At 37.3% G+C, this 24,795-nt stretch overlaps 1 protein-coding gene across 2 annotated transcripts in view; it reads right to left on the bottom strand.

The window, feature by feature from the left end:
* The window catches only part of RYR2 (ryanodine receptor 2), a 739,460-nt gene that overhangs the window by 454,047 nt on the left and 260,618 nt on the right, over positions 1-24,795 (bottom strand). For both annotated transcript variants that reach the window (XM_032430318.1, XM_032430320.1), the window contains exon 3: positions 4,087-4,191. In XM_032430318.1, coding sequence (XP_032286209.1) covers positions 4,087-4,191 — 105 coding nt within the window. The remainder of the gene's footprint in view (positions 1-4,086; positions 4,192-24,795) is intronic.

The following is a 24,795-nucleotide window of genomic DNA, read 5'->3' as shown; positions in this document are numbered from 1 at the left end:
ACAATAGTGACTCTATAGTTTAACATAATTATGCCATCGTTAAACTGGGAGAACCATGATCTCACTGATATGAGGAATCTGAGAAACAAAACAGAGGATCATAGGGGAAAGGAGAGAAAAATGAAACAAGACGAAACCAGAGAGGGAGACAAACCATAAGAGACTCTTAATCTCAGGAAACAAACTGAGGGTTGCTGGAGTGGAGGGTGGTGGGAGGGATGGGGTGGCTGGGTGATGGACACTGGGGAGGGTATGTGCTACGGTAAGCACTGTGAATTGTGTAAGACTGATGAATCACAGACCTGTACCCCTGAAACAAATAGTACATTATATGTTGTTAAAAAAAAAAAAAAAACTGGCAGAACCGTGTGCCAGAAGTAGGGTGGGATGTTGGAGGAAGGAGGACAGAGAACTGGACCTGCCAAGATGGCAGAGGAGGACTATGCCAAGGCCAGGGAAAAGGCAGTCAGAAATCAGTAACAGTCCTACCAATGGAACATACAGGGATGAGAAAAAAAGTAGAATAATAATAATGGCCCCTGTTAAATATATGCTATATGAGCAACAGACTACATGTGTCATCACCAAACCTGATGATAAAGACTTACCTTCCCCAAAGCCACAGAGTGAATACACAGCAGAGCAGGTATTCTAAAATATTTCTCTAATTCTACAAAGCCCTGCTATTGGCCCTGTGCTATCTAACCAGCAACCAGAAGAGTGAGAAGAGAAAGACAGATGTGGGTTCACAAACAGACAAGTTACACAGAACCACATAAACCCAGGGAGAGGACAGGAGTAACAGAAGCAAGGATGCCCATGTACAGAAGCCCAGGCGAAATTCACCCCAAGGGACGGGCACTGCTCCAGTGGTCATTTTCTCCTTGTTGTACGTGTATTATCTCCACCCTCAAAATTCTAAAGGCTCTAAGAGCAGCTACTCAGATAAATGGGTCTTAGCCTCTAATATTGATATGCTTTGAATAAGAATAAAATCTAAATGATATTCAATGGATATATACATATGATCTAGATCTGTCTTACTATACATTTTTTTAATTAAACAGGTATTTTAGAAAATCCCTTTAGATAAAATCCTTCAGAATGCTTTTGTGCCACTAACATATTAGTTATTTTACTACTAATGGTCACAATAAGCAACTTTATGGAATCAAAACTTCATAAATTAGGTAATATTTTCCTTGTTTCATCTTACACATATCTTTTTGTTATCAGTAATTTTCTTGATTTGTTTTGGCACAAGTGATGCTGGGAATTTCTCACTACTTTCCTAAAGCTTTATGAAAACCATGCATTTCTTCAAAAAGACCCAAGAACATGAGCAAAACAGGTTAACCACAAAAAGAAAAGGCACAGTTCTAGATGGAATTTTTTTCCTTATCATCATCAAGTGTGTTCGTATTGTTAATGTGCATATGACAACATTTTGGACATTAAATAGTATTATGCAATTTACTGAATTACACAAAGAATTTAGAAAGAATTACTTTTTTAAAAAAGGACAAGGCTTTGTAAATAAAGTTGATTATGAATGAGTTAGGGAATCAGGTAATACGTGAGGTTCTTTTCGATACACCGGTGATTTGTATGGAAAAAAAAATGATTTCATGAAAATCGGCATTACTCTGTTGATATACTTCCTCCTAGTAAAAGTGGATCTTTCTTTAAGCAAATCTACTGTCCACAGTTTATTAAGTTGGAGATGACAATTTGCTTGACATACGTCAAGGTTGCCATAGGTTCCTATAATGAATTCAAAGCAGAACTAGTTAGTTATGAGGGTATGGATACCTAATAAAGTCCAAAAGACTTGACTCCTACAAGTGCCAAAAGCATCCACTATAGCCTATAATCAGACATGCTTAGCCAGCTTACACTATTACAATTAAGATGGTTGCTAAGGTGGGGAACTTCTCTCCTTCTTGGTAAATGGTCATGGCCCCAAATCCCAAGCGTTCCCTAACTCTGACCACCGCAGGGCTACTCCAGGGTACCCCCACATCCCTGGGACCAGCCCCAAATCTCTCAGGACTTAGCCTCCTTAGCATTATAGCTGAGATCCACTCTGAGTAATTGACACCTGTACCAAAGTTGTTCAGTATTTTGAGTATCATTTCAGGGTATGATCGAAACTCCTCTGTGATCTAGGAGAGTATCTTTCCTTCTCCAAAATATAGGATCCCCTTGAGCTACTGGACAGCGGTTTCCTCTTAAAAGTTACTCATCTAAAAGTGACATTCAGCTCAATGAAAGATGTCCCTTCCCTGTAGCAGATTCTTCTCAACTGACATTTTCTAATTAATGCCTTATGGTAGCTATGCTGAGCTTTAAAACATGGTGTTCCACACATCACATAAACTGCCACTTTAGAAACTGACAGAACCTGTAGATGGGGACCAGTTCAAAATAAAATATAGCTAAATAAGAATATTAGGGAGAGGGTGCAGAAATTCTAATAAATACCTTAAAAGCATAACTCCTAAAACCGTATTTCTAACACTTCCTAGACACACAGAAAATTTAGAGCTTGCCTAGGTCAACCCCATGATTTTAGGGGGATAAAACATCTTTTCAAAGACACTAAATTTAGAAAAATTAGCTTAGCAATATAAAAATTAAATTTATGTCCACTTCATCCACAAGCTGGTATCTACAAAGTAAAATGACAATACATACTTTCCTGGATGCTTAGGCAAAAGAAAATATTTTTGTGTTCCAGCACAAATCTTTTTTTTTACAAAGAAAAAGATTTTTCCTTGTAAAAACAGATTTGAATTTCAAAGCTGACATGCCTCAGTAATGTTTAAAAATCAGAAGAGGTTATTCCAGGTAGAAACACGACTAGTTGAACTGAGAAATGTTTCACTTCTATTTAAGCCTATTCTAAAAGCTTTGCATTAAAGAACAGAAATTTTTTAAAAAAACATTTTATATAGTTTAATACAGTAATTTCAAACTTTTTGTAACCAAAAATCAACTTGAAAAGTTAAAACACATATATTTGGATCTTTCATAAAAGAAGTTGTTATTCTAATATCAAATAAAAGTCACTAAAGTTTCTCCTTGATACTTACTAGTGTACTATTAACATTTAAAATGAATTTAGAATTAATGCAGAAACCAATTAAATTTTGTGTGAAACTAAATCTTTCAAAATTACAAGGTTAATGAAAATACGTTACATCCTAATTGATCACTCATTTTCTGTGGAACTACGTGTTATTTTTCAATGCTCTTACTTATCAAAACTGGAACAATGATTAAAAACCGTAACAGTAAAACATAGAGCAATAATGGTAAGAGAAAATTTTAAGTTTCATTTAAAACGTACACTACAGTAATTATAGTACAAAAAATAAGCAAACAAAAGAAACCAAAATTTGGCCATCCATCCTCTGCTTAATTCTAAACCTTAATGAATTGGTTAAGAACAAAAGTAGCCCAGAAATCAGGTATATCAAGTTATAGCATGGAAAAAATTTAGATTACCAAATCAGATTTCAAAGAAAAATGTCGTCATCAGGGGACAGAATAAGAATTTCAATCTTCAGAAGAAAACTCTCAGATGTTTGCAAAACTATAATTGATTAAAGCCATATTGCCGTAATTTTATTACTTAAAATATATGAGTGCCATGAAATTTTACTTGCCATAAAGAAGCTTTTAGAACATAGTCACATGGTTAGAGGCATTTGAAAATGAAATAAAGGTTAATGACAAATAGCCATGCATAAAGCAATTAATTAAAATAGTAACAATAACAGCTCTGAAAACGTAAGAAAACACACAAATTGCTCCAAGAAAGATTCTGTTTTAAACCACAGACATAAGCATGAGGTTCCATGACACACATCACCTTGAGGCTGGATTTTTTTTTTTTTAAGTTCTTTAAGATATCACAGGTCTGCTGGACAAAGCAGAAAGTCAAACTTAAGGAAATCACAAGTAAAATGCATTGACTTAATTTCAGCAAAAAGAAAACCTCCAACACCTATGAACGAAACCATTCATACAAGTCAATGAGTTCATTAAAATACTACAAGTATACATAAATTAAGTACTTGCCCCTTCTGACTTCTCCACCGTGTTAGCCAGCATTTCCTGCAGGGCCCGGACAGAGAGAGACTGTTCCAGCACAAAGGTGCAGATGGAGAGGTCTGGGGGAACATTCTGTGTGGAAAGAGGAAAAGACACCATCATTGCTGCTGCCACCACCACCATCATCAAGCAACCAGACCCAATTTACCTTATTATATATCAGTTTCATTCATAGAAGAAAAAGAGTACTTGTCAACTCTCTAATAGCAGCTCCTAAATCATCAAAATACATTATCTATTCTGCTCACACGTTTTAATCCATTTTTGAATTTATGGATAACGATAGCTGAAACGATAGCTAACCATTTATTGAGTGCCTACTCTCCTAGGCATTGCACTCAGAGCTTTATCAGTACCTCCTGTGGTTGTCTATAAGGATTATTACTATCATTGTACGGACAAGAAAACAGAGAAGTTAGGTTACTTTCCCAAAGTCACAATAACTAAATTTTTCAAGGCAGTATTAAAAAGCCAGATTTCTTGGACTCTCAAGCATTCAGTTCTAATCTACCATGCAGCCAGCTCATTAAAAAAATATAAAGAATAGAAAAATACTTGCCTCAAACTAATATTGAAGTTAATAAATAGAAAATTGAATTGGTACAAAAAAACCTTTTACACAGGCTTCTCTTCATCCAGAAAGAAAACAATTACTTTGTTTTACTCAAGTAGGATACATATTTGGCCTCTAACTTGAGTTGTGGCAATATGATTTTCTGCTCTGTCCTGGGATGGATGGATGGATGGATGGGTGTATGTATGTATGTATTGTTTTTCTCAATCATACTTTTCCCCTCCTCTTTCCTTCCTTTGAAACTTCCACTCCAATCAATAACCCCATAAATTCTGAAAATCCCAAAAGGTAACTATCAAGGTGGTGAAGGAAACAGGGTAAGAACTACCTGGTGAGTTAGAACTACCCCAATCAGGAACAAGTACATTATCATGCATGCAGGCTTTTGCTTTCGATAAGCAGGATCCAGCAGGCAATCCAACTGGGTCTGGGAAGATGCTCAAAGGAGGATTTTCTTAACAGAAGAACATTATAAATACATTAAACACTAAATGTAAGTGAGACAATATCGTCTTCATAAAAAGAACATTAGGAGGATAAATTTGATAACATGATATAATGTATCAAAATTACAATTTTCAATGTTTAAGTATTTATTAAATTGAACCACTACCACTAGAATGATTCTTATCAGCAGACAATGATGCTTTATGGTTTCAAGGCAAGATGAAGAGCTAGAGTTCCAGAATTAAAATTCTTTTGTGGAGGAAAGGAACATGTCATCTTGGCCACTGGGGTTACTCATACCCCACAAACCTTCCTGGCACCCATGTTTTGTTCTGCTTTGTTTTTTTTTTTAAATGAACCTTCCCTCGCTGGAATCCTCCATCCTCCTGTCATGGGTTTCTGTGACCCCAGCCAAATGTCTTTCCATTCCTCCTCAGACTATCTCAGCTAGTCGTCAAAACAAACTCCCAGATCTGGGCACAGCTACCGCCTTCATAATCTGCAGTCAGCCAGACAAGAGCTTTCTTTCCAAAATCCTCAGACAGAGGACTGGAAGCTAGGAAAGAACCTCTCTTCTACTTTGACATTTAGGAATAAATTCTTTTAAATTTAATTTTCTCAGTTCTAACTATATTAATTACAATTTATCAAACCAAGACAAATGCTACGGGGTAAAAAATCTGATACTCAAAGCATTTATTCTGATCTTATCCATTTAAAATGTGAGGGTTTGGAAGCTATACTCAAACAGTGCTAGTAGAATCCTGTATTATTAAATGGTACGCTAGTGAACCAATTCCTCAAAAAAAAAAAAAAAATGCCCTGATTTGTAGCATTTGCCCATTTCTGTGACAAAAATAATAACTGCTGATTTCAAAGTCAAAGTTTATACATCAGCTCACAAAATTCCTAAATATGTAACACATAGCTCTCAGGAATCTATGAGAACTGTTCCCAGGGCACCACCAGACTGATTTCAGACCTGTATCCATTAATTACTTCAGAATGACTATAATGTAACAGTTAAGAACTTGGATTCTATAAACAGTTACCTAAGCAATAATCCTGGCCTCACCACTTAATACCTGCTAACTTTTCTTATTTTTGGTTTCCTTCCCTGGAAAATGATATAGTAATTATAATAACTATACCATCCCCGTAGAGAAACATAAATGAGATAATGTAAGTCAAGAGCTTATCACAGTGTCAAGAACATAACAAGAACTCAAAATAAGGGAGCCACTAACCTTAGTTTTGTATATTGTCATTTCTTTCTTTGGCAACTAATGAAGTACCACTCATTTTTTTAAAACTGATTCTTAAATGGATTCTACTTTGGAGAAATAGTGTTTGAAAACACAAATCAATAATTATGCCCCTGTTCATAATATCCAAAATGTTCTAGTATTTTCAAGAAAAGGTCATTTTTGGTAAAGTTTATATCCTGGATGTATTTCGATTGTTTCATGCTTCACTTTGCTCAAAATGTTAAAATATGGATCGCTATACCAGCTTGCATTTATTTTAAAGATCCTTGAAAACCACATGGATTTGGAATGAATTAATCCTGCCACACCAATTTCATTTTGCCACAGACTGACATGACTGTTACAAGATATTCTTCCAGACAGTGGGAGTTAGCAAGAGTAAACAAACAATCCAGAGAGGCAACTCTCTGTCCGTCAAGAGACTCAACGCACTTTCTTCTGACCCATCCTTCCTCTTCTCCCTCTCACTTTGCCCTTCTCCTCCTAAAAATACACACAGATGTAATAGAAAAGCTGAGCAGGAAGAAAATGTTGTGTACCCCTTTTAGGAAAATATGAAACAATACATCAGAGCTCTCTAGGATCATCTGTTTTGTTTTGCTCTAAAGAAAAATAGTCTGGTTATTTTAGGCAACAGAATCATTACCCTAACTTGTGACCTTTTACAGTGAACTACCAAAAGTATTCCTTAATTTAGGTGAGTGTTTCTTCAAATAACCTTGAACATTTTACAGCTAAACCATACTATGGCATTTATGTTAAGCCTCTGTTCCCACTTCCCAGAAATAAAGTTTAGTCAGGGGAAAATAAAGGGTCTCATTCATTCATTAAAGACCAACTAAATGGCCAAAAATCAAAATGACTCCTAACACCAGGCACAAGAAATAAAGTGTAACATTCTATAAACCTCTGCAGTGAGAGCTCAAACTCACAAACAATTGCAAGCTATCATCTTGTCCTTCATCTTTCATTTTTTCAATCAAGTCTTACTATAACTGAGAAATTTAAGTTTTCCAACTTCAATATGAAAAAACGTTGCTTGCCCTTACAATGAGTGTCAATTGTAAAAGCAACCCTTAGGTCGTATGCTTTACATTACTGAGTGCTTCAAAAACAGACCACGTCAGAATGTAAAAGAAATACAGCACAGCATGTATGCCTATCTGCTTCTTATACATTATACATGACGTTTATTTTCCTGAAAAATTGAGTCAGAGAAAGTGCTTCTGTCTAAATGTCTACCTAGGCTGCCCAGAACAGTACCCAAAGCAAGCAGACAAAAGGTTAGTCATACTCTTCATGTGGATACAACCCCAATGTTATCAAGACGTGTACTTTCACAAGAATAAGAAACCTTAAGCTAGCAGCCTGGCTATGTACCTTTTCTTCCATTTAAAATACATACTGGTCATTGTTCTCCTCTGCCTGACAATCACCTAGACTTAAGGGGAAAAAATTCTCAAGAAGAACCACACACAGCATCTGGCTTTGTGCGCACTGGAGAGACTGTATGAAATCAATTAGGTTTCCAACTGAGATATCCATCAAACCATTTGGCTTCCAAGGATATATCTGCCTAATCCACTTAAAAACCTATTGAAACATACCATTACCTTAACTGAACTGCAACTGATAATTTGGGACTACATAAGTCACAGATCATCTCTCTTGTTATTACCTATAAAAACTGCATAGTAATCAACCACTCTATTTTAGCATCCTCATACCTTTGCTCATGTTTTTCCTCCTTTAGCTTACAATATCCATTTCCAGGTCACCCCTTATGGAAAATACTTCATGTTTTTTTTGTTGTTGTTGTTGTTTTTTAATTTTTTATTGTTATGTTAATCCCCATACATTACATCATTAGTTTTAGATATAGTGTTCCATGATTCATTGTTTGTGCATAACACCCAATGCTCCATGCAGAACGTGCCCTCAACAATACCCATCATCAGGCTAACTCATCCTCCCACCCCCTCCCCTCTAGAACCCTCAGTTTGTTTTTCAGAGTCCATCGTCTCTCATGGTTCTTCTCCCCCTCCGATTCCCCCCCTTTATTCTTCCCCTCCTGCTACATTCTTCTTCTTCTTTTTTTCTTTCTTAACATATATTGCATTATTTGTTTCAGAGGTACAGATCTGAGATTCAACAGTCTTGCACAATTCACAGCGCTTACCAAAGCACATACCCTCCCCAGTGTCCATCACGCAGTCACCCCATCCCTCCCACCCCACCACCCACTCCAGCAACCCTCAGTTTGTTTCCTGAGATTAAGAATTCCTCATAGCAGTGAGGTCATATGATACATGTCTTTCTCTGTTTGACTTATTTCGCTCAGCATAATACCCTCCAGTTCCATCCACGTCGTTGCAAATGGCAGGATCTCATTCCTTTTGATGGCTGCATAATATTCCATTGTATATATATACCACCTCTTCTTTATCCATTCATCTGTTGATGGACATCTTGGCTCTTTCCACAGTTTGGCTATTGTGGACATTGCTGCTATAAACATCGGAGTGCACGTACCCTTTCAGGTCCCTACTTTTGTATCTTTGGGGTAAATACCCAATAGTGCAATTGCTGGATCATATGGTAGCTCTATTTTCAACTTTTTGAGGAACCTCCATACTGTTTTCCAGAGTGGCTGCACCAGCTTGCATTCCCATCAACAGTGTAGGAGGGTTCCCCTTTCTCCGCATCCCCGCCAACATCTGTCATTTCCTGACTTGTTAATTTTAGCCATTCTGACTGGTGTGAGGTGGTATCTCATTGAGGTTTTGATTTGGATTTCCCTGATGCCGAGCGATGTTGAGCACTTTTTCATGTGTCTGTTGGCCATTTGGATGTCTTCTTTGGAAAAATGTCTGTTCATGTCTTCTGCCCATTTCTTGATTGGATCATTTGTTCTTTGGATGTTGAGTTTAAGAAGCTCTTTATAGATTTTGGATACTAGCCCTTTATCTGATATGTCATTTGCAAATATCTTCTCCCATTCTGTCAGTTGTCTTTTGGTTTTGTTGACTGTTTCCTTTGCTTTGCAAAAGCTTTTTATCTTGATGAAGTCCCAATAGTTCATTTTTGCCCTTGCTTCCCTTGCCTTTGGCGATGTTTCTAGGAAGAAGTTGCTGCGGCTGAGGTCGAAGAGGTTGCTGCCTGTGTTCTCCTTTAGGATTTTGATGGACTCCTGTCTCACACTGAGGTCTTTCAAACATTTGGAGTCTATTTTTGTGTGTGGTGTAAGGAAATGGTCCAGTTTCATTCTTCTGCATGTGGCTGTCCAATTTTCCCAACACCATTTGTTGAAGAGACTGTCTTTTTTCCATTGGACATTCTTTCCTGCTTTGTCAAAGATTAGTTGACCATATAGTTGAGGGTCCATTTCTGGGCTCTCTCTTCTGTTCCATTGATCTATGTGTCTGTTTTTGTGCCAGTACCATACTGTCTTGATGATGACAGCTTGGTAGTAGAGCTTGAAGTCCGGAATTGTGATGCCGCCAGCTTTGCTTTTCTTTTTCAACATTCCTCTGGCTATGCGGGGTCTTTTCTGAGTCCATACAAATTTTAGGATTATTTGTTCCATTTCTTTGAAGAAAGTGGATGGTATTTTGATGGGGATTGCATTGAATGTGTAGATTGCTCTAGGTAGCACTGACATCTTCACAATATTTGTTCTTCCAATCCATGAGCATGGAACGTTTTTCCATTTCTTTGTGTCTTCCTCAATTTCTTTCATGAGTATTTTATAGTTTTCTGAGTACAGATCCTTTGCCTCTTTGGTTAGATTTATTCCTAGGTATCTTATGGTTTTGGGTGCAATTGTAAATGGGATCGACTCCTTAATTTCTCTTTCTTCTGACTTGTTGTTGGTGTATAGGAATGCCACTGACTTCTGTGCATTGATTTTATATCCTGCCACTTGACTGAATTCCTGTATGAGTTCTAGCAGTTTTGGGGTGGAGTCTTTGGGGTTTTCCACATAAAGTATCATATCATCTGCAAAGAGTGAGAGTTTGACTTCTTCTTTGCTGATTTGGATGCCTTTCATTTCTTTTTGTTGTCTGATTGCTGTGGCTAGGACTTCCAAAACTATGTTGAATAGCAGTGGTGATAGTGGACATCCCTGCCGCATTCCTGACCTTAGGGGGAAAGCTCTCAGACTTTCCCCATTGAGAATGATATTTGCTGTCGGTTTTTCATAGATGGCTTTTATGATATTGAGGTATGTACCCTCTATGCCTATACTCTGAAGAGTTTTGATCAAGAAAGGATGCTGTACTTTGTCAAATGCTTTTTCTGCATCTATTGAGAGGATCATATGATTCTTGTTCTTTCTTTGGTTAATGTATTGTATCACGCTGATTGATTTCCGGATGTTGAACCAACCTTGCAGCCCAGGGATAAATCCCACTTGGTCGTGGTGAATAATCCTTTTAATGTACTGTTGGATCCTATTGGCTAGTATTTTGGTGAGAATTTTTGCATCCATGTTCATCAGGGATATTGGTCTGTAATTCTCCTTTTTGATGGGGTCTTTGTCTGGTTTGGGGATCAAGGTAATGGTGGCCTCATAAAACGAGTTTGGAAGTTTTCCTTCCATTTCTATTTTTTGGAACAGTTTCAGAAGAATAGGTATTAATTCTTCTTTAAATGTTTGGTAGAATTCCCCTGGGAAGCCATCTGGACCTGGGCTTTTGTGTTTTGGGAGATTTTTGATGACTGCTTCAATTTCCTTAGTGCTTATAGGTCTGTTCAGGTTTTCTATTTCTTCCTGGTTCAGTTTTGGTAGTTGATACATCTCTAGGAATGCATCCATTTCTTCCAGGTTATCTAATTTGCTGGCATAGAGGTGCTCATAATATGTTCTTATAATTGTTTGTATTTCTTTGGTGTTGGTTGTGATCTCTCCTCTTTCATTCATGATTTTGTTGATTTGGGTCATTTCTCTTTTCTTTTTGATAAGTCTGGCCAGGGGTTTATCAATCTTGTTAATTCTTTCAAAGAACCAGCTCCTAGTTTCGTTGATCTGTTCTACTGTTCTTTTGGTTTCTATTTCATTGATTTCTGCTCTGATCTTTATGATTTCTCTTCTCCTGCTGGGTTTAGGCTTTATTTGCTGTTCTTTCTCCAGCTTCTTTAGGTGTAGGGTTAGGTTGTGTACTTGAGACCTTTCTTGTTTGTTGAGAAAGGCTTGTATTGCTATATACTTTCCTCTTAGGACTGCCTTTGCTGCATCCCAAAGATTTTGAATAGTTGTGTTTTCATTTTCATTGGTTTCCATGAATTTTTTTAAATCTTCTTTAATTTCCTGGTTGACCCATTCATTCTTCAGTAGGATGCTCTTTAGCCTCCATGGATTTGAGTTCTTTCCGACTTTCCTCTTGTGATTGAGTTCTAGTTTCAAACCATTGTGGTCTGAAAATATGCAGGGGATGATCCCAATCCTCTGGTACCGGTTGAGACCTGATTTATGACCTAGGATGTGATTGTTTCTGGAGAATGTTCCATGGGCACTAGAGAAGAATGTGTATTCCGTTGCTTTGGGATGCAATATTCTGAATATGTCTGTGAAGTCCATTTGGTCCAGTGTGTCATTTAAATTCTTTATTTCCTTGTTGATCTTTTGCTTAGACGATCTGTCCATTTCAGTGAGGGGGGTGTTAAAGTCCCCCACTATTATTGTATTGTTGTCGATGTGTTTCTTTGCTTTTGTTATTAATTGCCTTATATAATTGGCTGCTCCCATGTTAGGGGCATAGATATTTACAATTGTTAGATCTTCTTGTTGGATAGACCCTTTAAGTAGGATATAGTGTCCTTCCTCATCTCTTATTACAGTCTTTGGTTTAAAATCTAATTTGTCTGATATAAGGATTGCCACCCCAGCTTTCTTTTGGTGTCCATTAGCATGGTAAATGGTTTTCCACCCCCTCACTTTCAATCTGGGGGTGTCTTTGGGTCTAAAATGAGTCTCTTGCAGACAGCATATCGATGGGTCTTGTGTTTTAATCCAGTCTGATAGCCTGTGTCTTTTGATTGGGGCATTTAGCCCATTTACATTCAGGGTAACTATTGAAAGATAGGAATTTAGTGTCATTGTATTGCCTGTAAAGTGATTGCTACTGTATATTGTTCGTGTTCCTTTCTGGTCTATGTTGCTTTTAGGCTCTCTCTTTGCTTAGAGGACCCCTTTCAAGATTTCTTGTAGGGCTGGTTTCGTGTTTGCAAATTCCTTTAGTTTTTGTTTGTCCTGGAAGCTTTTTATCTCTCCTTCAATTTTCAATGACAGCCTAGCTGGATATAGTATTCTTGGCTGCATATTTTTCTCATTTAGTGCTCTGAATATGTCCTGCCAGTCCTTTCTGGCCTGCCAGGTCTCTGTGGATAAGTCTGTTGCCAATCTAATGTTTCTACCATTGTAGGTTACAGATCTCTTCTCCCGAGCTGCTTTCAGGATTTTCTCTTTGTCTCTGAGACTCGTAAGTTTTACTATTAGATGTCGGGGTGTTGACCTATTTTTATTGATTTTGAGAGGGGTTCTCTGTGCTTCCTGGATTTTGATGCCTGTTTCCCTCCCCAAATTAGGGAAGTTCTCTGCTATAATTTGCTCCATTATACCTTCTGCCCCTCTCTCTCTTTCTTCTTCTTCTGGGATCCCAATTATTCTAATGTTGTTTCGTCTTATGGTATCGTTTATCTCTCGAATTCTGCCCTCGTGATCCAGTAGTTGTTTATCTCTCTTTAACTCAGCTTCTTTATTTTCCATCATTTGGTGTTCTATATCACTGATTCTCTCTTCTGCCTCATTTATCCTAGCAGTTAGCGCCCCCATGTTTGATTGCACCTCATTAATAGCCTTTTTGATTTCTACTTGGTTAGATTTTAGTTCTTTTACTTCTCCAGAAAGGGTTTCTCTAATAACTTCCATGCTTTTTTCAAGCCCAGCTAGTATCTTTAAAGTGATGATTCTGAACTCTAGATCTGACATCGTACTAATGTCCGTATTGAGTAGGTCCCTGGCAGTCGGTACTACCTCTTGTTCTTTTTGTTGAGGTGATTTTTTCCGTCTTGTCATTTTGTGCAGAGGAGAATAGATTAATGAGAGAACAAAATGCTAGCAGGGTAACAACGTCCCCAGAGAATATACTCTAAACAAATCAGAAAAGACCTGAAGCAGTGGGAAAAGAAAGGGAAAGAGAGAAAAAAGAAAAAGAAAGAAAAAAAGAAAAAAGAAAAAGATAAAGATAAAGATAAAAACAAACAAAAACAGAACAAAACAAAACAAAACAAAAACAGAATGTGATCAAATATGATCAGGCTGGTTTATAGATCAGTGCCACACTAGATTTTGGGTGTATTTTGGTCTGTTAAAAGAAAGTGCCTCCCAAAATTTTAAAGAAAGAAAAACTTATATATGTACAAAAATAAGGGTTGATATGATGAAGGGATGGAATATGACTGTAAAGATGGAAATTATAAAAAATTTTATAAAAGGAATTGATAAGTTGTTTGAAAAAAGAAAGAAGAGGATTTAAAAAAAAAAAGAAAGAAAAAAGGGAGAGAATGTGATCAGGCAGGGGAGTAGAAAAAAACCATACACTAGAGATTTAGAGTATATTTTGATCTGTTAGAAGAAACTATCTCAAAATTTTAAAGAGAGAACAACTTATATATATATGCCAAAAATACGGGTAACTACTATGAAGGGATAGAATATGACTCTAAAAATGAAAAATAAAAATGTTTTTTTTAAAAAGGGATTGATAAGATGTTGGTTGAAAAAGGGAAAAAGAAAAATTCAAAAAAAAAAAGATAAAAGAAAAAAAGACAGTTAAAAAAAATAATTAACTTTGAAAGACTAAAGAATCATGGTAAAAAAGCCATGAATTCTATGTGCAGTATTCCCCTAGCGCTGGAGTTCTGCTGTTCTCACTGATCGGTAAACCTGGTCTTGGCTGGCTGTTCTTGCTGATCTTCTGGGGGAGGGGCCTGTTGTCTTGGTTCCCAAATGTCTTTGCCGGAGGCGGAATTGCCCCGCCCTTGCCCGGTCCGGGCTAAGTAATCTGCTCGGGTTTGCTCTCAGGAGCTTTTGTTCCCTGCAAGCTTTCCCTACAGCTTTGGAGGCGGAGAGTGAAAATGGCGGCCTCCCAGTCTCCGCCCCGGAGGAGCCGAGAACTCGGGGTCCCGCTCCTCAGTGCGCCCCCAGAGAAAAGCAGTCAGTCACTCCCGTCTCCCCGGTCTCCGGCCGCACTCCGTGCTCACCCGGCTCACGTTTCTCTCTCTGGCACCCGACCCCGGGTGGAGTCTCCAAACCCAGCAGATCCCCGCGGTGCACTCCCGCGCCGCTCCTTCCGGGGGAAGAAGGTGAGTCTCACCGGATCTGCCGCTTGTTGGGTCCCTGCTGGAGGAGCAGTGGCCCGACTGTGCCACAGATCACGGTTTATGGCAACCCCGAGCTGAGAGCCCGTGCCTGGGCTCTGTCTCTGCAGCCGGCTTCCCTGCTCCGATCCCTGGGAGCTCTGCTGCACTCAGGCACCCCCGGTCCTTCTGTGACCCCGAGGGTCCTGAGACCACACTGTCCCGCGAGGGTTCCACCCCCCACTTAGCCACCGGAGTGACGTCCCTCAGCGGAGCCGACTTCTGAAATTTCCGATTTTGTGCTCCGTGGCTCTATCACTTGCCAGAAGCGGCCAATGGAGGCCCCTCCCCCGCCGTCTATCCTCCCAAATATCACCTCGGATTCATTTCTCCACACGTCCTACCTTCCAGAAAGTGGTCGCTTTTCTGTTCAGAGGGTTGTTGCTCTTCTTTTCTTCGATCTCCTGTTGAGTTTGTAGGTGTTCAGAATGGTTTGATCCCTATCCAGCTGAATTCCTGAGAGGACACGAAATCCAGGTCTCCTACTCCTCCGCCATCTTGCTCCGCCCCCCAATACTTCATGTTTTTGAATCACACATAAATAAAAACATTTTCCTTATTGAAAATTCAAACAATATTGAAAAACTGAAAACTCTCTTTCCAAATTTAATTATATTTATTCTCCCTTAACCTCCCTCCCAGGCATCACCAATTGGAGTTTGATGACCTTTGGATGTGCACCTTTTCAGGTCTTCTTCTATGCATTTACATACATATGCTCATATACAAGTATACAGAATGGCTTTTCCCATTCATGGGCTCACTTTGTAAAAACTACATATTTTAAATTATTAATATGTTTTAGATATCATTTTTTTAGAGATCATTATCTTTTAGGAGATCTATATCTACCTCATTCTTCATGACTGCTAGAGAATCTAGATATACCATATTCCTAAAGATTGGTTCAAGTTCTCTGCCATATAACACTGCTATTCAACTTGGACCCTCACCTTCCCAACCACCATTACCAGCCTAAAGTGGTGGCTTACAAAAGAAGGTGGCTTACAAAAAAAAAAAAAAAAATTGGTGGCTTACACCACCAAATTCAGAGACAGAGAGTTGCCTCTGTGGATTGTTTGACTGTTTCCTTGAGTTGACCTCCATTTCTGAGTCCATCTATTGCTGGAAAAATAGGCAAATCTGCACAGAGGGATATAGGTAGTTACAGCCCTGATGACATATCTCTACTTTTGTTTCTGTTTTAGCAGTCCTGGATTTCTAATTCAAAGACAAGTTAATTTACCTTTTTACAGTGTCTTTTAAATGTGCTCCACATAACCTATAGGGTAACTCAGACATCTCAAAATATATTTTGAAAATTAATGGGGTATTCAATCTTGATAATTTGACAGCATAGGAAATGAGTAAGTCACTGCATCAGAGGACATAGGATTCAGATCCAGTGCATAACTATCCAAGGGATTTCAGGTAAATCAGTCTGAGCTTTCCCATCTGTTAAGTGGCAAAATACTTAACATATTTCAAGGAATTGTTTCTGAGGTTCAAATAAGAAAATCGATGCATTATAAACCAAAAAATTGCCAATAAAATATGATTTTATCTGCCTAATTTAAGAAAAACCTAAATCAGATAGAAAGCTCAGAATCACAGAGATGTAAATTAAGAGAAGAGCTACTCTTCTATGAAGAAATGTGAAGACAGTATATTTTAGAGTGGAGCAGATGGTCTGAGATTGAGACAGATTTGTTTTTGCTCAGCCACCCATCTGCTGAGTGGCCTTTGGCAGGGCACTATAACCATGGAGGGTCAACTTCTCCATGAACTATGGAGGTACCAAACTGTATCTTCTCCAAAAAATGAAGTTTGTTTTTTTTTTTAAGTTGCCAAGTAGAAACATGAACCAGACAAAAATTTCACCTACCAGATGGGGAATAATATTCTTTAAAAACATATATTTATATTCTACCATTCCAATAAAATTATGGTGTTGTATCCCATTCACTTACATGAAATACTGTAAAAAGAAATATCAAGCAGGATATAAGAAAAATCTTAGTTGACTTCTCCCTCTTTACAGGTCTTCAGAACTCCAATGATAACACTTCACCATATTCCCAGCCTGACAATGTGGTTATTACAAGACCTTCACACTTTTCCATGGGAGTTCACAGTTCTGGGTAGTTGTTTTTTTTTGTTTTTTGTTTTTTGTTTTTGTCATATTCTTTATCCCTTCATCCCACTTTGCACCAAAGGTTAATAAGAAATTGCCTTGAAGAAAGAAATACTTATCCTATATAAACTACTTCTTTTAGATCAGCTTTTTGATACAAGGCTAAATGTAATTATAACAGATGAAACTGATATGTCTGGGTTCCCCCAGGTCTAAACCCTTTGAATCTCTTAAAAAAAAAAAAACAACAAAACTCAAGTCATTCCACCTGGCATTCTTGACAACACAGGTCCAGGTGGGGAAGGATCTATTAGCAGGTTTAAATGACTAGTAATTAGTGTAAATCACCACTACACACAGCCATAACTGTCAATTCAGCAGTTCATTAGGAAAATCCCAAGCGAATTAGTAGGGTTTCTCAGGATTTGCTCAGTGTTCATTTTGCCCATTGGCACACATCTTTTTATACAATGTATAAACATAATATTAAGTAGATACACCGACCTATCTTATTTTTACAATTATTTTAACATTCACATGACTCAAATGTGTCAATGCAAATCTAGAGGTACACTAGTTTGACATTCCATCACGCATCACCTCTCCCATTCTAATATCACCACAGGAATATTATCTCAGGTCAAGTCTGTTCACACACCTTGAGTTGGAGCCACTGTTGGTGAGAACACAAGTACATGATATTTTGAAAGCAAAACACTCAAAATAAAACCAGAGGAGAGACTTCTGCCATCAATTAAGCCTCAATATGTAGGTATCTTAAAAATCACACATGCGACTAATGGTTCACTGTATCTAGCCCCCTGCTTCTAAACACTGCTAAGTCAAACCTATCTATCAGTCGCAATTTTGATAACAGCCTAACTCTCCAGACTCTAGGTAATGGCCTACTTATGTAATTTGCATTTAAAACACATCATTTCTAGTCCTTAAGTACATCATGACGATGTTCTAAGAATGTGGGCTCCAAGTTAAAAAAAATCAATTTTTTTAAAAGATTTTATTTATTTATTTGTCAGAGAGAGAGAGAGCACAAGCAGGGGGAGTGGCAGGCAGAGGCAGAGGGAGAAGCAGGCTCCCCATTGACCAAGGAGCCTGATGCGGGACTTGATCCCAGGACCCTGGGATCATGACCTGAGCTGAAGGCAGATGCTTAACTGACTGCGCCACCCAGGCAACCCTTAAAAAAAATCTATTTAAAAAAGCTAAAGTCTCACCACCAAATTCAGAGAGGTTAGAGCTACTTGTGTGAATATATATGTAAATGGTTGGATACACAAACCACAAGAACAAATAAATTAGTGCAAATGGTGGAACCACTGCTGTAGTTCAAGTCACCACAAATTATTTTGGAGCAAAGTTTCACTCTACTCAAAAGAGATTTTTTAAGAATTAGCAAAATACACACATGTTCATTACTTATGCAGCAAGGAACTGGCATCGTCGTGACCGTAAGTAGACACTGATAACTAAGACAAAAATACTGTGTGGCCCAAATATTTGCTGAATCAGTGACCTCTCAGCCTTGCTCCTTGTTAAGATCCCAGTGAAGCAAAGATAGTGCTCAACCTTGGTAGATCCTCCAGTGAAAATTTCTAATGATCAACAGTACCATCTCCAGGAAGTTTTGTGAAAAGGAGATTTAGGTAGAATCTATTCATAGGTTCATTGCTTAAAAGTACTTGGGGGAAAAAATAAATTTTACCATAACCAGGTCAACCTAATTATCTGACCTTTTCCTACAATAATCATAGTCCTGGTCTCATAATCTGCTTAAAGAAAAGGGAAGAATTCACACAAACTTGTGAAAAGGCCAATCAACAGATTCTGAAATTACCTAGCGATCCACAGTAAGTCAGGAGAAGAAGAAAAAAAGAAAACGAGAATTATGGCTTCCAAATCAAGTTATGTAGAAATAAGATGTCTGCACATTTAATTAATTGTGTAATAGAGCACAGATTTATTCAGGCATAATCCTACCAATACCAACCATCTCACCCTTTGTAGGTATCTCACTCCGTGAAAATGTGCTAGATGATTTCATCTAAATTAATTTAAAATGGCAAGAGCTAAATTAATTGCTTAGTATCAGTCTGAACAAATCAAGCTAGAATCAACTCAGTAACATCACTTGGAACCTCAAAACTAGAACTCCAAGTAGACTCAAATTGAGACATTCAGCACCAGGGAATTCTTACTAGGAATTCTGCTAGCATGGAATTTCTATGCAGTTGCAAGAATGTAAAATAAACATAACCATGTAGAAACAATTATGTAGACAATAATGGCTATATCACTTTTTAGGTGTTCTTTGCATGCTAGGTCCTAATTCTCATCACAACCCTACAAGAGAAGCAGTATTATCCCCACTTCAGAAATGGGTATATTGGTGAGTCAGGAAATTCAATGACTTGATCTAAGCCAGAAACTAGTAACAGGCATATCTGCTTCACCTAAAACCCATACCACATTGCCACTCTCAAGGTAATAGCCTGCTACTTGGCTGTTTTGTTTTTCCATCCATTTGTGGTATTACTTATTACTGATAACTTAAACCTAACATTACAGTGTTCATGCTCTAAAAAGAGCTCACAAACAGAAATAGAGTCATGATAACCCAAACTCTAGGATTTGTGCTTGAGGGACATTTTAAAAGCTCATAACCTGGTGTGAGTCCCTCTGGGAATGTATTAGCAGGAATAAAAGTGTAGTAAGGCATTAAAATAATCATCCTTTCTAGATAGATGCCTTATGGGTGTATTTGGATATAGGGACCTTTTCCTTGACCAAAGAAGAGAATCACCACTTTGGTAAGAGATAGTTATTTTCTGGCTGATGAGAAAAGTATATAGTGGAATTAAAAAACTAAGACACTTCAGGTAAGTAACATAGAATTGAAACTGAAGCTGTTTTGGTGAAATTTAACCCTGACATAATGTTAGGTGGCCTGGACGTACTTCAGAGTTCAATTAATCCATATAAACTATAAACATACAGCTGAAGATAACAAATACAGTTTGGATAACCAAAAATTCCATCTTGCCTAATTTTGGCTCAGAAGGGGTAGGTAACACAAAGGTTAACACAAAGGTAACACAAAGAAATTAGAGGATATTTTAGGAAGATGACTCTAGCAGCTGGGTACATGATAAATTAGAGCCACGGTATGACACTTTTTGGTATTCAAGAATCAATTCAAAGAAGATAAAAAGGTTGATGAGCTACATTAAAAAAAATTATGGGGACTTCCTCTTATGGCTGAGTGTGGATGTTGGCTAATCTTCCCCCTAAAAAGCAAGGTGGATAAAATTGACAAAAATAAGCTTTCAAAGCTGTGGGACTTCACCAACGGCGTTAAAAAATATGTGTGACAAACTTTCTTATTAGAAAACTGCTGAACTTCAGAAAGGAACACTAAGAGTTGATGGTGTTATGTCTCAAGGCTTCTCCCATCTGCCCCCAGCTCAGCTCCTGTAGAGATTCTGCCAGAGTGTGGCATGGGGTAATTTGTGAGGACCAGAAGCTGTACCACATCATGGAAGGGAGCTCACTTAATGTGGAGTAGATCCTATGCATCATGCATACTACCTTGTCTGTGAAAGTGACACTTTCCAGCAAGACCTGACAGCTCCAGTACATTTTTTTTTTTTTTTCTGAGAGAGAGAGAGAGAAGTGTGCAAGATGAGGGTGGGGAGGGACAGAGGGAGAGAGAGAATCTCTCATGCTTAGCATGGAGCCCGATGAGGGGCTTGATCTCACAACCCTGAGATCATGACCTGAGCAGAAATCAAGAGTTGGACACTTAACCAGCTGAGCCACCCCGGCGCCCCCTGACTCAATACATTCCTGACTCAAGTAACAACCATGCAAAATAGTCCCAAGTTATTCACAGACTCCAGGTTAACCTGAAGTAGCATGTGCACAAAGACACAAAGAACCCAACACAAAGTAAATCCAAAGCAGAGTTCAAATGACCTGAACTTCTCAGGCACTTGTCTACCCACACACAGGTGCATCTGCAGAGGACATAAACCTTACTGCTCAAAGTATCTGTGTGCAACCTCTGTGCGATCATTGCTCTAACTCTAAGCTATGCATGAACAGGGCAACTTACAGGAATCCAGGTTTAAATAAAAACAGGAATGAAAAAAAAAAATTGGAGAAGTGACATCAGTGTCAAAACACTACAGGGGAGACAGATTTCACAGATTTAGCCCAGGCAAGTCACTGAAAAAAGAAAAGACAAATTAAACTAACAACACAAGCACCTTGAACTGGGGAAACATCAAAATTTATTCTTCCTACAATATTATATATTTAACCCCCCAAAAAATGTACCATAGGCAAAAAAAAAAAAAACAAAAACAGAGGTGTACCAATACTGAGGAAAAAAATTAGTCAAGAGAAACTGTCCCTGAGTGTCCCCAGATGTTGGAGTTAGCAGAGAAAATCTTCAAAGCAACATTTAAACATATAAATATGTTTAAAGAACTAAAGGAAGCTATGTTTCAATAAAGGGAAGTGCTATAATAATGAATCAACAAACAAAAATTCTCAGTAAGGATACAGGAATTACACAAAGAGAACCAAACGGAAATTCTGGATTTGAGCATACTAACTGAAATAATAAATACACTAGAGGGTCTCAACAGCAGATTTGAGATAAAAGGAGAAAGAATTAGTGAACGTAAAGCTGTACCAATAGAAATTATTCAATCTTTTCTGCACAAAGGGAAAAACATGGAAAAAAATTAACAAGCCTCAAAAACCTCTGGAATAATATAAAATATATCAACATACAGGTAATATAATGTATGTTGAAGAACAGGATAAAAAGAAAAGGCAAGACATATATGTGTATATATATATACATATATATATATATACATATACACACACATACATATACACACACATATATATACACACACATATATACACTATATATATACACACACATATACATACACACATATACATACACACATATACATATATACACGCATATACATACATATACATATATATATATTTAAGTTTTTATTTAAATTCCAGTTAGTTAACATACAGTGTAATATTGGGTTCAGGTGTACTGCAGCCAGTCTGGAAAAGGGTATGGAGGTGCCTCAAAAAGTTAAAAATAGAACTACTCTACTATCCAGCAATTGCACTACTAGGTATTTACCCGAAGCATACAAAAATCCTGATTCAAAAAGACACAGGCATCCTGATGTTTACAGCAGCATTATCTACAATACCAAACCATGGAAATAACCCAAACGCCCATCAACTGATGAACAGATAAAGAAGATGCAATACACACTCACACCCACACCCACACCCCAATGGAATACTACTCAGCCATAAAAAGACTGAAATCTTGCCATTTGCAATGATGTGTATGGAGCTAGAGAGTGTTATGCTGAGCAAAATAAGCCAGTGAAAGACAAATACCATGATCTCATTCATACATGGAATTTAAGAAACAAGATATAGTTGAAGAAATAATGGCCAAAAACTTCCAAAATTCTAGGAAAATAACTAGTTTACATAACCACACAGTCAAGAATCACAACAAATCCCAAGCAGGATAAATACAAAGAAATTCACACCTAGACAAATGATAGTCAAACTATTAAGAGTCAAAGACAAAAAAATAAAAAGAAAGAAAACATCTAAAGCAGCAAGAAAAAAATCATTCATCACATACAATTGAGAATCAGTATAATTGCTGACTTATCATTTGAAATAAAGACATTCCAAGATAAACAAGGATGGAGAATGTATTGCTGCCACAGCTGACTTACAAGAAATGACAGGGGAAGTCTTTCAGGAACTTTTGTAAAATCGAAGAAATGACAAGCACCAGAATAAAAAAAAAATATATGTGGACTAAAAGATTCCAGAAATACTGTTCTCATTTTATCAACTAACTGCTTTAAAGGATAGAAGACTATAGGAACAAGAAGAAAAAAATCTAAGCCCATAGTTAGCAGAAGGAAGAAAATAATAAAGATCAGAGCAGAAATCAATGAAATAGAGACTAAAAAGACATGGCAATGATCAATGAAACTAATGTATGAAAGGATAAGCAAAATAAGCCAAACTTTCAGGCAAGCTATCCAAGAAAAAAAAATAGGTTCAAATAAATGAAATTATAAACGGAAGAGGAGTTACTACAACAGATACAATAGAAATACAAAAAAAATAAACTACTAGAGGTTACTATTAACCATTATAATCCAACAAATTAGATAACTCAGAAGAAATGGTTGAATGCACAGAAACATACAGCCTATCAAGATTGAGGCATAAAGAAATTAAAAATCATACCAGACCAATTACTAGTAAGCAGGATTTTGTGGCTGACTGAATAAGCTTTTAATTTTTTTAAAATCTTGGTACAACATTCAATACATAAATTCAATTTCAATAATTATTTCATTACTTTTTTATTTCAAAAAGGCTAAAGATACAGTTTACTGTAAGAGATACTAGATATGAATCTAAATTTCATAAACCTATCTTGATCATTTTTGGCCAAAAAGTCTTTCTTTCATTTGCTTTTTTTTACTAGTAACATGGCTGAAGAACTCATATCTTGAAATAAAAGAAGGGTTAGCTCTGCATTTTCTTGTTACTGTTACCTTCACACACTTTTTTAAAATTTTTCATTCCAGTGTGGTTAATATACAGTGCTATATTAATTTCAGGTGTACAATATAGTGATTCAACAGTTGTATATATTACTCAGTGCCCATCAAGGTAAGTGTACTCTTAATCCCCTTCAACTATTCCACCCATTCCCCCCCCAACACCTCCTCTCTGTTAACCATCTGCTTGTTATCTATAGTTCGGAGTCTGTCTCTTAGTTTGTCTCTTTTTTTCCCTTTGTTCATTTGTTTTGTTCCTTAATTTCACACAGGAGTGAAATCATATGGTACTTGTCTTTCTCTGACTGGCTTAATTGATTAGCATTATATTCTCTAGGTCCATCCATGTTGTTGCAAATGGCAAGATTCCACTCTTTTTTATGGGTGAACAATATTCCATTTTGTCATATGTATGTGTATATATATATAGACACTTGAGCTGTTTCCATAGTTTGGCTATGGCAAATAATGTTGCAATAAATATAGGGGGGCATGTATCCCTTCAAATTACTGTTTTCGTATTCTTTGGGTAAATACCCAATAGTGTGATTATGAGATCATATGATAGTTCTGTTTTTAATTTTTTGACAAGCATCCATAATCTCTTCTACAGTCGCTGCACCAGTTTGCATTCCTGCCAATAGTGCACGAGTATTCCTTTTTCTCCACATCTTCGCCAACACTTGTTGTTTCTTGAGTTTTTGGTTTTAGCCATTCTGGCAGGTGTGAGGTGATACCTCATTGCGGTTTTGATATGAAATTTCCTTCATGATGAGTGATGTTGAGTATCTTTTCATGTGTCTGATGGCTATCTATAGGTCTTCTTTGGAGAAATGTCTGTTTATTTTTTAATTGAGTTATTTGGGGGTTTTTTGGTATTGAGTTGTAGAAGTTCTTTATATATTTTGGATGCTAACCCTTTATCACATATGTCATTTGCAAAATATCTTCTCCCATTCAGTAGGTTGTTTTTTAGTTTTGCTGTTTGTTCCTTTTGCTGTGCAAAAGCTTTTTTTATTTTGATTTAGTCCCAATAGTTTATTTTTGCTCTTGTTTCCTTGCCTCAGGACACTTACCTAGAAAGATGTTGCTATGACTGAGGTGAGAGAAATTACTGGCTGTGCTCTCTTCTAGGATTTTCATGGTTTCAGGTCTCATATT

This window comes from Phoca vitulina, unplaced genomic scaffold, assembly GCF_004348235.1.
Source record: "Phoca vitulina isolate PV1807 unplaced genomic scaffold, GSC_HSeal_1.0 scaffold43, whole genome shotgun sequence".
NCBI lineage: Eukaryota > Metazoa > Chordata > Mammalia > Carnivora > Phocidae > Phoca > Phoca vitulina.
The sequence above is the reverse complement of the archived record's forward strand: the minus strand, read 5'-3'. Positions and strand labels throughout refer to the sequence as shown.